This window comes from Cyprinus carpio, unplaced genomic scaffold, assembly GCF_018340385.1.
Source record: "Cyprinus carpio isolate SPL01 unplaced genomic scaffold, ASM1834038v1 S000006601, whole genome shotgun sequence".
NCBI classification, from domain to species: domain Eukaryota; kingdom Metazoa; phylum Chordata; class Actinopteri; order Cypriniformes; family Cyprinidae; genus Cyprinus; species Cyprinus carpio.
Window position 1 is genome coordinate 87,265 of NW_024879247.1, and position 14,355 is coordinate 101,619.

The 14,355-nt window shown below is 36.7% G+C and overlaps 1 protein-coding gene across 7 annotated transcripts; it reads right to left on the minus strand.

Annotated features, from left to right (window-relative positions):
- Nucleotides 1–503: 503 nt before the first annotated feature.
- Nucleotides 504–14,355, minus strand: LOC109060442 (glycine-rich cell wall structural protein 1.0). Of its 7 annotated transcripts, none has more exons than XM_042754830.1 (27): nt 14,150–14,350; nt 11,983–12,027; nt 11,826–11,852; nt 11,655–11,717; nt 11,173–11,190; nt 10,471–10,545; nt 10,253–10,369; nt 10,142–10,174; nt 9,804–9,839; nt 8,658–8,714; nt 6,940–6,990; nt 6,607–6,654; nt 5,984–6,034; nt 5,544–5,594; nt 5,278–5,322; nt 4,675–4,734; nt 4,507–4,557; nt 3,446–3,502; nt 3,294–3,347; nt 2,833–2,913; nt 2,401–2,550; nt 2,142–2,174; nt 2,013–2,069; nt 1,860–1,934; nt 1,055–1,105; nt 885–935; nt 504–789 (listed from the first exon to the last, which is right to left on the minus strand). In XM_042754830.1, the coding sequence occupies exons 1-27, from the start codon at nt 14,214–14,216 to the stop codon at nt 785–787; spliced, it is 1,509 nt and encodes a 502-aa protein (XP_042610764.1). In that variant the 5' UTR covers nt 14,217–14,350; the 3' UTR covers nt 504–784. The 7 variants fall into 7 exon arrangements, with proteins under 7 accessions (XP_042610764.1, XP_042610762.1, XP_042610765.1 ...); XM_042754828.1 differs by having other exon boundaries at nt 3,446–3,505; XM_042754831.1 differs by lacking the exon at nt 2,142–2,174 and having other exon boundaries at nt 3,446–3,505; nt 14,150–14,355.

Consider the following 14,355-nt stretch of genomic DNA (forward strand, 5'->3'; position numbering starts at 1 on the left):
CTTTTTCAGGTTTGGAATGACACGAGGTAAATAAGTAAATGATGACAGAATCTTTATTTTTGGCTTAACGATCCCTTTAACAATGGCTTTGACTCGTTTTCCTCTGAAAATGTTCTCTCATGATTGTGACACAGGATGCTTGTTATGTGGTTTTCCTGTAGATGGATGAGAACTGAGACAAGTATGTTTACCCATATGAGAGCTCACAAGATTATGACTGTTATATCATTTTGTTAGCGTTCACTTTAAGACATTATGTAATGTCTAATTTGATAAAACATGACTTCAACACAGAATTCAAAACCACCTTTTAGCTTTGTTCTGATGCTAATAGTGCAGGATCAAACCCCGTAATTGCTATCATTGTGCCCTTAAGCAGAACTGGGAAGTTTGTTTTCCCGAAACCCTCATTGATCATATAGTTGTCAAACAAACACTAAGGAGTCAGATTAGGAGGTGGAATATTTAGTGTTTCGTAAGAATTAAAATAACAGCCAATGAAGTGCTTAGCATGTTTTAGTTCGATACAGAGACACACAAGGGATGGGAAACACTCCACTGGACAAGACAAATAAACAGACTGGGGAAACATTAAGGAATATAACAATGAACTTCAAAACCACATGTACACACAAAACACACATGCCCATGCAAATGGGCACAAAACTAACACTAAAGCAATATGGCAGACAAAAACATGTCACAAAACTGCACAACGGTGAGGAACACTAGGCATAAAGGGGCTAAAAAAACATTGAAGAGTTTAACAGCATGGCCTTGGAAATCAGCCTAGACAGAAAAGGAATATGAGAGGAGATGGATGAGAAAGGTAAAAGACACAATATGCTGAGTTAAGAATAATGATCTTCTAATATATCATCTACCTTTGTAGCCATTCCCATACATGCCACTAAGCTTGCTTCCATCCTTCTGTCCTGTGAAAATAAAAGTTAAAAATCCAACATAGTGAAACTAACCACACATTAGGCCTTAACAGATGTCATTAGGTTAGATATGTGCTAGTTTGTCTACCTCATATCATTGATTTACTCACCACCATAGGGCCCCTGACCACCAGTGCTTAGTGCAGCTGCATAGCCTGTGCCTGTGATCAGTCACCACACTGGTTATTAGTCAACAGCATTTATGTATTTAGTCAGTCATGTCTGTTAGGTTTTAACTTGTTAGTGGAGAAATGATGAAGATGAGAACACAGACCAGTGGTCATTTGGCATGCATCAGTTATCAGTCAATATTAAAGATAATTTAATTATTTCATTATTTAAATGCATACACTACTGTTCAAAAGTTTGGGTCATGTTTTTGAGAGAAGTCTCTTATGCTCACCCAGACTGATAAAACACAGCAGCAAAACTATAATCCTTTGAAATAATATTGAAATTTAAAACAGCTGTTTTAAAATGCAATTTATTCCTGTGATGGCAAAGCTGAATTTGCAGCAGTCTTCAGTGTCACATGGTCCTTCAGAAATCTTTCTAATATGATGATTTGACCCTCAAGTTGCATTCTTATTACTATCAATGTCGAAAACAGTTTTGCTTCTTAATATTATTGTGGAAATTGTGAAACATTTTTTTTTTCCAGGACTCTTTGATAAATGGGACGGTTAAAGGACCAGCATTTATTTAAAAGAGAAATAGAATAGACATCTTTTATAACATTATAAATGTCTTTATTATCACTTTTGATCAATTTAATGTATCCTTGTTGAATAAAAGTATTAATTTCTTTCCAGGGGGAAAAAAAACATCTAATTTACCCCAAACTTTTTATGGAAGTGTATTTAATAGATATGTTTTAGATGTATATGAATAAAACAAAACTGCTTATATTCTCACCATATTTGGCGGCTGTCTTTGTAGCATCAGCACCCAGACTGACTTGCTCAGCACCAAAAGGATAACCAGCATCAACTGCAGGTAAACACATTTACACCCGTGTCACAATCAGACAGTCCATGATGTTCTGTTTTTCTCTTTTCACCAACTTACCATCAAGCCCAGCTGCAATGACTGGTGCACTGTAAGGAATCTGGCCTACAGCTCCGCCTGCGGCAGTAACATTTTGTTATCAGAAAAAAATGACTTGAAATATATTTCCTAAAAACTCCACAATATTACCTGCTAATGGCTCCATTGCTCCACCTGTACCACCTGATAGGAGACACACCATCTTTACTTTCTTTCTTATAACAGTTATGGGATCTTTATGAGCATGTTTGGTTTATTGATACTCTTTATTCTCTTGTTTAAATCTTCATTCTTTTTCTCACAGGGGACATTTGTGTTCAAGTCAAATCCTCAGGCAAAGCATCAGGATAGCCGGTAAACTGAGATTTGCATGTTGCATTTGAATAACAAACATGTGCAATGCACATACCCAAAGAAGTGTCTGCCCCAAGGCTTGGTATTCCTCCATATGTAGCCCCACCATAACTACCAGTCTTGCCTTGAGGGCCAAGTCCAGCTGAGACCACAGGCTGGCCACCGTAAGGCAAGGATCCAGCAGCTCCAAGAACTCCACCAGCCCCTTTAGACAAATTAAACCAGAGCTATTATAGGATCAAGCAACCACAGCCACTAAGACATCTCTAGACAAAGAAGAAGAGACATTAGCATGACTCAGCGATGATCAAATGAACTGTAAAGAGTTTTGCCACATTTGTCAATGGCAGGTGAAGTAGGAAAATGTTGTAATCTGTCAGTAAAATTTTTAAAAGAAATTAATTCATTACATTGATCAAAACAACCCAAACCCTGTTTGAACGGTAGTGTATTTAGTGTGTTTTTATCTTCAGATGACTTTTCTTACCATATTTCCTAGACTTGGCATCAGCACCCAGGCCGGGGTTCACTACCAGTCCTGGACCTCCAAGGCCTGCAGCTCCGAGACCTGCAAGAGCAGACACTGACCTCTGTGATTTCATGCAGATGATGCTGCTTCTAGTTAATGTATGCAAAACACTCGGTTTACCATTTCCATTAGTAGTATCCTAGGAGCATAGTACAGTCTATCTCAGATTACCTTAGTATTAGTATTAAAGCAATTGCACAGACAATACCTGATTGCTCAGTGGTCAAGTTATTGCAGTTCAGACACTTCACACAGATTAGGCTGGAGGAAGTTATTTTTTACAATCTTGAGTAAAATAATATTGTGTATAATCACAGGACAGAGTGAATTAAACACTGGATGAAGTGCTGACAATATTGCAGGTTTTTTGAATCACTTTTGTGTGAATGCAATGCTGTTGGTTAGACCTATAACCTTACCAGCTATACCGTTCAGGCCAACATTATCAGCTAACACTGATGGGTAGGCAGGTCCTGTAACATAATTATAATTGTCACTCAATTATAATTATGCTTATATGTTAGTGTGACATTAGGACATGCTCCATCGTACCTATCCAGTCCAGACTCACCTGCTCCATAACCGTCTGCTGTGCCATAAACCTCACTGCCGTATCCATTGCTGTAGCCTGCTAAGAAGACATTGTTAAACTCAACACTGCACAAGGTGTAAAAGTAACACAGGAAGCGCCACTGTGTGTCAACCACTGTGTAACCAAGGTGATTCGGAAAAAAAATAGCATAACATAGAGTGTGAAATTTTGGGTGTTTCTTGCACAAACTGGCACGCACATGTTTGTGCAATAACTCAAATGCCGAGGTCTTAGAGGAGCACTTTGCCTCTAGAGCAGCTCTTGGCTTTGTGCTGAAGCAGCAGGCTGCTGATCTGACCACACTTGTGCTTAATGCATCACACAATGTTTTGATATTATAAAAGGTTTCACTTGGGTACTAACAGAGACAAGAATAGAAAAATCATTAGAACAATTAAAGGACAAAAAGGCCTAAAGTAGTTGTTACAGTTTTTACTCCAGTAACTATTTTTCATGGCAGGTCTATATCTGCACGTGACATGTTGTTTACTCAACAGCTATAGAAAAGTGGACAGAAAAAAAAAAAAAAAAAAAAAATTCATAAAAATTAAAATGTTTAATTATTTGTCAATAACCAGGTTATCTGGTACCTTTAAAAGTCTGGGGTCTTTAAAAGTTTTTTAGTGTTTTTGAAAGTCTCTTATGACTTTTGAATTTTGAATTCTTCTTTTGAATTCCATGATTACTCCAGTCATCTGTCACATGATCCTTCAGAAATCATTATAATATGCTGATTTGTTGATGAATAGCAACTTAAAAAGGACAGTATTAATTTGAACTGGAATTTTTTTAACACTACAAATTTCTTAACTGTCACTTTTAATGATTTTTAATGTTTCCTTACTGAACAATTTTCTTTTTACCAAATAAAAAAATCCTACTGACCCCCATCTTTTGAAAAATAGTGTACAAACCGCTGTAGAGAACACACCTTCATATAATTAGACTTTAAACTCAAAATCTCACAGTTGCTGACATGCAGTCCTTGTGACAACTAGCCCCGTCTCCGCTATATAATGAATAAAATAGACATTATTTACCAATCTGCTTTCCTGCTCGAACTCCCTGTGGATATCCACCTGCCCCTAGACCTGTATCAGCAATAAAAAATAAAAAAATTGGTAGCTTTAGCAAAATATGAATATTCCAGAGCTTTAATGATACTGGGACCTTTGAGAGAGAAACAATATTTCCAAATTTCTAGATACCTGCTCCATAACCGTCAGTATAACCAGCTCCAAGATAACCAGCAGCACCAAGGCCGTATCCTGTGAACAAAATATGCAAACTATGAAACTTTGGCCACTAGTAATAAAAATCATGGCCATCACAGAATAATGTGATCGTTCAGGGGCCTGTGGGTCAGAGTAATCATGCAAGACGAATTCACAGTATGTGTGGCTGGTCCTTACATGTGGCCTGTAGGAGAGAAATCACGCAGCATGCATTGGGCACACATCAGCACAAAGGCAGATATAAAGATAAAGGCTCAGGTGAAGCATATAAAAAGAAAAGAGAACAGCCCCAAGAAATAGATGAGGCATTAGTCCAGCACACACACACACACACACACACAAACCTTTCTGAACAGCTGTGGTACAGAAAAGCACTTATTCATAGACCTGCAGCTGCAATGAGTCCATGATGAGGGGTGCATTTTCCAGTCCACAATCATTAACACTCTAAAGGCCATATATTCATTTCATTGGATGACAGTTGGAGTAGTGTATTGATTTTAGACTGGAGAAAACAGCACCTCGTGACATGCATTCAGCTATAAACCAGTGACATTTTAATAGCAAGACGTTTACCCATATTGGATGGTTTGGTGCCCTGTCCACTGGGCAAAACTGGTCCTGTATTGTATTACAACAGTGGTTTATCTCAACACAGAGAATCCAACATAGTTCCCATCACCCATATGCTTATATTTTAAAGACAATCTTTTTGCATGCATTGCCTTCCACTCTCCCTTTACTTCCAATGAATATAAACATTAATTACTGAAACTTTTTACTGATTACTTACAGATAGGTAATAGATCATTTGTATGCTACAAAGGCGATAAAAACTTTACCATTGTTTATAATTCCTCGTCCATTAATCATATCTGCTGCTGGACCATAACCTACAGATCATAACAGTAGTTACCTACACAATGTACACAATCTTGTACCAGTAGTCAATATTCATAGACATCTATACTACAGTTCAAAAGTCTGGGGATGATAAAGGTATTATAAGCTAAAATAACATATGACGGTTTTCAACATTGATAATAATAATAAAAATTATTTGAGCAGCAAATCAGCATATTAGAATGATTTCTGAAGGGTCATGTGTATGTTTTATTGCATTTTTGATCAAATGAATAAAGCCTTGGTTAGCATAAGGGAGAAACTTAAATATCTTAACAACCCCAAACTTCTGAATGGTAGTGTATGACAACAAAGATAAGATTTTTTACAGTCTGATGTGTTTTGGTTGGCTTTAATTCAGCTGTTGAAGTGCGTTTACCCTTAATTTGAGCTCTCATTCCATTGGTCACTCCTGGTCCTGAGGGGAAACCTATTGACCGCAGCTACAGTTACTATATTAGTCCCACAGTCATTCATGACCACTTAAAACCCAAAATTTAGACTTGCCTGTGCCATAAGAGGACACTGTACACAACTGTATACTAACTATCTGCTTGATAAGTCTGACATCTCATGTCACTGTTGATGTCCAAATACTCTAGCAGATGCCAAAAGCAAACATTAAATAGTGGTAATAATCACTCATAGCGTGCTGTAATGCTACAAAAAAAATCATGATCCTAACCTTTCTCTTAATAACTAAATCTCAGATGGCCACTGTTTATAAATCCTTAAATATTAGTGTCCAGGATACTGTAGTGTATGCCATGAGTTTTTAAAAGATTAACTTAATGTGTCATATGAATAAACAGTGTTTATAAACAGCTGTTGAGATTCTCAACTGAAACGAGCAGAGACTTGGACACAGAAACAGTTTTTCCTCATGTCACAGCTTAACAAGCAGATATACACTCGACTGTATACTACAACTATGTCAATCATATTATACAACAATTAATCTTTCAAATATGAAGTCCCACATACATCTGGGATGAGTTTTACCATTGGCTATAGCATCCTGTCCATTAGGGACCCATCCGCGACTGTAACCTAAACACCATAACACCAGTTAACATTCACCAAGATACTCTCTCAACATAGCAGCTGCTATTGTGGCAAGAGCATAAGAGATGCTACTCTGCTGGAGAGAAAAGCAAAGTAAAAAAATAAACACATTTCAGGATAGGCATGTATTGTATAGTGAGATAACAGGAAGCAATGTGCCACTCATCATGCAGTGTAAATGGCTAAAATACTGTAACTAAAAATCCAGAAGAGCAGATTGAAAAAGCTTTAAAAAGCATGAAAGCCACACATGGAGGTACTGAGGTTTACCATCGCCCCTCTCTCCCTGTGACACGGGCTGGCCACCTCTGGGCCCAACACCTGTGAATACAGACACATCAGCTGGAGCCAAAGATTTCAATGGCGAGAATGACAAAAAGCAACAATTGTAAATGAGACTTATTAGGGTGTTAACTTGACCCCAATCAAGTACTGAATCAGCATGCATTCTAACTTCAAATGCAAAGGGGGGCGCTACAATGCTGTCACTGGGGCAGTACCCTTTCAAAAGGTACTCAAATGGTCCTAATCTAAACACAATTTTATCCAGTTTCCTCTAAACTTTTTGCATGAGCAAAAAAAAAAATTGCCCCCCTGCTGGCCGGACAACTGAATTGAACCTGAGACCTGAAACTGATAATAGAGATTATCCACTAGTTTGAGATCTTTTTGTGCTCTAACACTTCTTAAACCTTCAGCAGAGAGGCCCAAACTGACTCCAACATCAACAAAAATCCAACAAGCAAAAACAACCTATATTATGCTCAACAAGTAAAAAGGGCAAAAACAAAACATGATGAAAATTTTGTCATTAATCACTTACCCCCATGTCGTTCCAAACCCGTAAAAGCTCCTTTCATCTTCAGAACACAATTGAAGATATTTTGGATGAAAACCTGGAGGCTTGAGACTGTCCCATAAACTTCCAAGTAAATAACAGTGTCAAGGTCCAGGAAAGGTATGAAAGTCATCATCAGAATACTCCATCTGCCATCAGACATGCAATCTGGGTTATATGAAGCGACAGGAACACTTTTTGTAAGTGAAGAAAACAAAAATAAAGACTTTATTTAATAATTCCTTTGTCAACAATCTCCTCTGTGTCTCTCCATATCACCATATGCTGTGTATGCTCTTTCCCGTTTCTTCATATAACCCAGATTGCAAGTCTGATGGCAGATGGAGTATTCTGACGACGACTTTCATACCTTTTATGGACCTTGACACTGTTATTTATATGGCAGTATTTGGGACAGTCTCAAGCCTCCAGGTTTTCATCCAAAATATCTTAAATTGTGTTCCGAAGACAAACTAAGCTTTTACGGGTTTGGAACGACATGAGAGTAAGTGATTAATGACAAAAAATTTCTTTTGGGGTGGAGTATCCCTTTAATACACAGATTAATACAGCTACACGACAATAAATACACTGTAAAATAAATAAATACATATATAAATACAATTTTTTTTATTAAAATGAAAAGAATATCAATATTTTTGCCTTTTTAAATACACATATAAAAACATTCCTAAATCAATATACATTTACTTGAGAAGCAACGTACTGTTTTCTGACATATTGATCAATATAAAGTAACTTTATGCTTTAAACAACCATAAAAACTGCCAATAATAAAGATAAACTTAATTTTAAGGAAAAATATTTATTTGTCTCACCCTATTTGCAGATATTTTTATTACATTTTTATATATATTTAATTTTGATATTTTTTTTCAGAAAACATTACTTATTTTATGTCAATTTGTTTCTCAGGTTAATGTATCTTGATTTAAGAATGTTTAGATATTTTCTATTTGCTGTGTGGTTAAGTTTTTTTTTTCAGTCTGTATGTCTCATTTCTGCTGTTTCTGCAGTTAAAAAATGAAAAAAGCACGAATGAATATCTATGAATTTTGATGATCTGTGAATGGGAATTAGCCTATTCCTAAAGGAAATGCAAGAATGGGTCAGAGATTGGAGGGTTTACCCTGTTTTGATGGTTTTGAGCCTTGCCCTGTGGGTGTGCCAGCTGGTACACCATATCCTGAAGACCACAAAATTATTGTTAATGTCAGTTTCACAGCTTTGATACACCAAATCTAGATGAGCTTGTTTTGTAAGAGCATGCACTTTACAACACTGTTTTAACACTGGCTCTAACTCTTTCACCAGCAGACACAACTGCTGCTGTGCCATATCATAAAAATCTGAATAAGCTATTACTCAACCCATAATGCTCATTAGATACAAAGCACACATAAAAGATTACTGCAATTAAACGACAAACAAAGATATGACGCTTGCTTAAATCATCCAACAATACTTGTCATAATAATGTCTGCTTATGGTAAACATGAAGACTAGAGATCACACATAACAGTTCCAACACCACAGCACCCATGACAAATACGATGTGCAAACAGACAACCATCCACATCCACCTACATGAAACTAATGCCACAAGACATCTGCATATTCTCTTAAAACTCTCTAGCTCATCCACAACAACAAACCATGTGACCAGTGTCACTTTTTCCAAAGCAATGAAGTGGCTTTCGAATGTTTGGGTATGCAAGTACATAATAAAACAAGGATAAAAGTATAGAAATGATTCTGCAAACAATTAACTGTAGGGAAGGTGCACGCCCTCCTGCAGTGCCTATCGGTGGCACATAGAAGTACTGCAGTACTTAACATATTTTTTGTTGAAGTTCCAATAACTGCTGAATAAATCAAAAGATTGGGTTAGAATCCCTCCCATCAAAAGACCCTAAAATAACAGAATAATAAAGCACTTTCAAAAAAAATTCTTATGAAATGCCACAAAGGTTTAAATAAAAACAAATTTGGTGCACAAAGTATACCTATATACTGCTAGTCTATATCAGCACAGGAAAGAATGCCTATCTTGCACCTGGCGACAAATTTTCACTTCATCACTAAAACACCCAATACTGCAGAAATCTGAAATAAAGAAAATATTATGGGATCCAACTGTTTCCTGGAATAAAGTGGATAAAATTGGTCAGTTGAGGTTGCTATTGCAACCCGAGTAAACAACAAAACCGTGTTCAGACCCCTGAGATTAAACACACTCATTTTCCTAATGCTTTGACAAGGAGAGGTTACATACCGCGTCCAGCGCCGGGGTATCCTCCTGCGCCATAACCTGGCAACCAAACAAGAGAGATGTTTAGGTTACAGAAAGAAGAAATAAATGCCTGTTTAGCGGAAGCCTCTCATGGTAGACACATAAACTCTCACTCTCACATATCTTGATCAAAAATATGACACCTAATCATGACAAATGGACAGCATACATCACTACGTGTGAAAGATTTTTAACCACAGCACAAGGTCAAATTTTGATTGGTTAGATCAGATCCAGTCTGCTACACAACCTTCAGGTCGGAAAGAGATGGCATTAAACTGGCATGTGTCATTTGATGTTTATTGATTTGGGTCACTCACCTAGCTGTGCTCCATAGCCATTACTGGTGTAACCTAGAAAATGTCAAAATCAAACAGTGAATAAGTGTTGCAATAGTCCTTGTGAACTGAAAGCAAATGAGCAGCTCTCACCTCTTCCTCCGAGCTTCCCTGCTGGATAACCTAAGGCTGCTCCCAGCCCGTTGCCTAGGCCATACCCTGTGCCGAGTCCCAGCCCAGCAGCCCCGAGGCCAGTTCCAAGGTTTGAAGCTAAGACCAAAATAGCAGGACCATGGTAAGGATGCAAGAATTATAAATCCATCAGATGTAGAAACTGATATCTGCCCATTATAGTTTTAGGAATGACATACCTCCTCCATAACCTCCAAGTGTTCCATATCCTTGTTTCAGGCCTCCTCTGATTGCAGTGGGTCTGTATGCCGCTCCTAACAGACACCATACTCATTACACATACTACACACACATAATAACACAGACTATTGCACACATATAGAAACAAACAACTGCTTGCATGCATTTTACACTAACGTTCAATAGTTTGGGGTCAGTGTAATTTTTTTTTAATACGTTTATTCAGCAAGAACACAGTAAAATTATCAAAAGTGACTGAAAAGACATTTATAATGTTACAAAAGATTTCTATTCCAAAGAATTTTTTAAAACTTTCTATTAATCAAAAAAAGGTATCACTGTTTCTACAAAAATCTTAAACAGCACAAGTGTTTTCAACATTGATAATAATAAGAAATGTTTCTTGAGCAGCAAATCAAGATATTAGAATGATTTCTGAAGGAGTATGTGACACTGAAGACTGAAGTAATGATGATGCTGAAAATTCAGCTTTGCATCAAAGGAATAAATTACATTTTAAAGTATATTGCAGTAGAGAAAAGTTATTTTAAATTGTAATAATATTTCATAAAAAAAAAACGGTGTTTTTGATCAAATAAATACAGTATTGATGAGCATATGAGACTTCCTTCACAAACATCTTACAGATCCCAAACTTTTGAACGGCACTGTACACAAAATAAAAAGCAGAATAAATTTACCTCCAAGATAACGGCCAGCTGTTTGTGAGAAAAAAAAAGAAAAAAAGATTGGTATGATAGAATCCAAAAGATTAACATTCACTTTTTGTATATCAATAAACAAATACAGTAACACTTTAGCATAGGGATTGTCAACTAGTTAACTAGTTGTTTATTAGCATGCCTATTATAAACATATTGGCTGTTTATTAGTACTTATAAAGCACATTCTGCATGACCATATTCTACATCCCTAATCCTACCCAATACCTGAACTTAACAACTACCTAACTAACTATTAATAAGGCAAAAGTCATAGTTAATGATTTGTTAATAGTGAGAATTGGACCTTAAAATAGAGTGTGACCACAAATATATTGTCTCTTTTTCAAAGTCAGTTCTGTGTATTTTGGCATGCGTTTAGTCAAAGGTTAATTGTAAATCTTTATTTATTGTTTATACTTATTTTCATCTCAGCTTCATCAGAGGTTAATGTCACTTACAACCTGTTTTTCCTGGCTTGCCTGCCCCATAGCCACGGACTCCGAGGATACCAGCCACTGGACCTAGGACAGTACAGAAATCAAAGAAAGATGAGATAACCTTTGTACTCACATAAGCAAATTGCTAATTGGATTCATCAGCATCCATCAGGTTCAAGCAGACAGACTTACCTCCAGACTTTACACCAATACCAGGACCTACAGAGAAAAGATAGAACGCCGGATTGACAAAGAAACTCATTATGTGATGTAATGTTCTGACCTCTAACCCTCTATAATATCTCACAAATACACTATATATACACAGAAATGAAAAAGTGCAAATAACCTCGACTCGCCAATCTTCCCAGGGCTCCAGTCTGTGGCCTAACTCCTTTAAAACAAAGAAATAAAAAACTGTGTAAAAGCCTTTAGCCTAAAAGAAAGAATACCATATTTTGAATACCATATTCAAAATAATTTTGGAGATTTACCATGGTAATACCATGTTTTCTGACAAATCTTCTAGGCAAATACTTATTATGGACAACATAATATTATCTGATTATATTACTATACTAACACCATATGTTTTTAAGGGCAGGGCTCATGGAGGTCGTAAAAAATACTTCAGCAGAGCGTGCTCAAATAGATTTTGGTACTTCTCAGTTAGTGAGATTAGCTCCTGTTTGAATCCTTAGAAATCAACCTATAACACTTCCATGGTTGAGAAACTATGTCAGTTGATGTAGTAAGAGATTAGCGGTGTGAATTTCATTGAACTAACCACTGTGTCTGCGTATTTGGAACAGGCCTCCATTGATGCCCAGAAACTGTAAGGACAAAATAGGCTGTGTATCGGCCGTATAAAGTCAGGACTGACAGAAGGTCGACAAATTTTGACCACCGCTGTCACCTTCAGGCACTAGGTTTTGATCTTCAGACATGAAATATGAGTGTTTAAGTTGTGGTCAGAGTATATCCAGGCAAACTCAAACACGTCGAGCCATGACTCACTTCCTGAGGTGTTTTTTCTCCATTTATCACAGCCGTCAGACATTTAACATCGAATCGTTATGTGCATTTTATTACGCAATTTTCTAGACACCTTCTAGTCTGACGTACAAACATCCATGATTGTTGGCTGAACATTCAATGACGCAATAATGCCTCAAGATGACTGAAAAGACAGTATGGCATGAATTACTGAAGTTTCGTCTGTCAAGTATTGACAGGTGGCATTTGATTTTCTCTGCAAGGAGCAGAAAAGTAGAAAATAAAAAGCTTGCATCAGATATATACAAGTCAAGCTACGATTATCTATACTGTTACTTTTCTCATTGTTTGGTTCCTTCCTCACTGGCACCAGATAAAGAAAAGCACCACTCTTCAGTGATTACTTCACCTCAATGTTGTGTTTTCATGTCATTGTCACAAATATTAAAAGGGAAATAGGGTTAACAGTTATAAACCTAAAATTTGTATTTCTGTTTAATCTAATAGTGCATTGGCAGTGTATGCAAACATTTACATAAACACATGGTTAAAAACATTTACAAACATTAAACAAACTACAAAAGTTTTCTAATATAACCTTGTGTATTGGCGTAGCCTAAAGGTGTAAAAGTGTAAGCAGATATAAAGATTTCCTCTTCTGAAGTCCTATTTTATTGAAATCTCAATTCTCAAAGGAACAAATATTGAGAACTAATGTATTCTATTTATGCAATATATATTTCCACTGGAGTCCCAAACGTTTTGTCATCCGAACCTCTTGGACCTAAACTATTTACTTAAAGTACCCCGTGAGCTTCTCTTATGCCATGACATGCAGGTAAACAATCTTTTTTAATAAATGTTTTACTTTGCTTTTACTGTTAATTTATTCATTTTTATTACACGTTAATTAATTATTCGCTTTTTTTACCAACTCATAAACCCCCTGCATATATTAAACAAAGTCAAAGATTTGTAAAGCGTTTTATTTTTTTAAGTGGTTGAAAGAGATTTAGTCATTCTTTATGTGATGTGATTTTTTTTCTTTTCATGCATACATTTCAATTTAATTAATAAACTGCTGCGATCTGTCCACATTATTAGACATTCAAAGCGGTATTCAGATATCAAAAGTATTGGATGATTGGTCTCTCCACCTGATGATGTTTAGATTCACTCAACCTATTGCTCTGCTTTAAAGTGCCAGTTTTAATAAAAATGTAATTTTCTCAGCAAGGGCCTCCCCTGAGGGCACAATGGAGGACTTGAGTACATGGGTCAGCCCTACCTCGATTTAACCTCACAACCTTAATGCCACTACATAGATTCTTTTAATCATAAATAGACCGGTTTTAGATAAAAAATGTTTAGTTTTAGTCATAATTACAATGATTTGGCCCCATGAGTGCTCCAATATCATAACATGATACCACCCTCTCCTGCATCACAAATTCTCCTCATTTCTCTTTCTCACCCTCAAATCTTTACAACAAGCCCTTCAGAAGACACGTCTAACTTACCTCCTTGTATGGTGCTCTGTACCAGCCACAGGACCAGTGAGGTCTGCAGGATCGCCCGAACCAGCATATTGGCAGACAAACAGACAGACAGACAGATAGACTTGATATTAGCAAATAGCTAAAAATGCACACAGGTGAAGTGAGAGTCAAGCAGCCTCAGTTGAAAGCAGCACCACTGGCCAATTTACCCGCCAGGCTTTTATTTA

What these genes read in the sequence shown, in the direction of transcription:
- LOC109060442 (XM_042754828.1), bottom strand. Translation starts at nt 14,216, where the DNA reads ATGCTGGTTCGGGCGATCCTGCAGACCTCACTGGTCCTGTGGCTGGTA. An exon ending in AGGGAAGCTCGGAGGAAGAG is followed by an intron (nt 10,175 to 10,252) that starts GTGAGAGCTGCT and finishes GACATTTTCTAG; the next exon opens with GTTACACCAGTAATGGCTAT. An exon ending in CATTGCAGCTGGGCTTGATG is followed by an intron (nt 1,935 to 2,012) that starts GTAAGTTGGTGA and finishes GTTTACCTGCAG; the next exon opens with TTGATGCTGGTTATCCTTTT.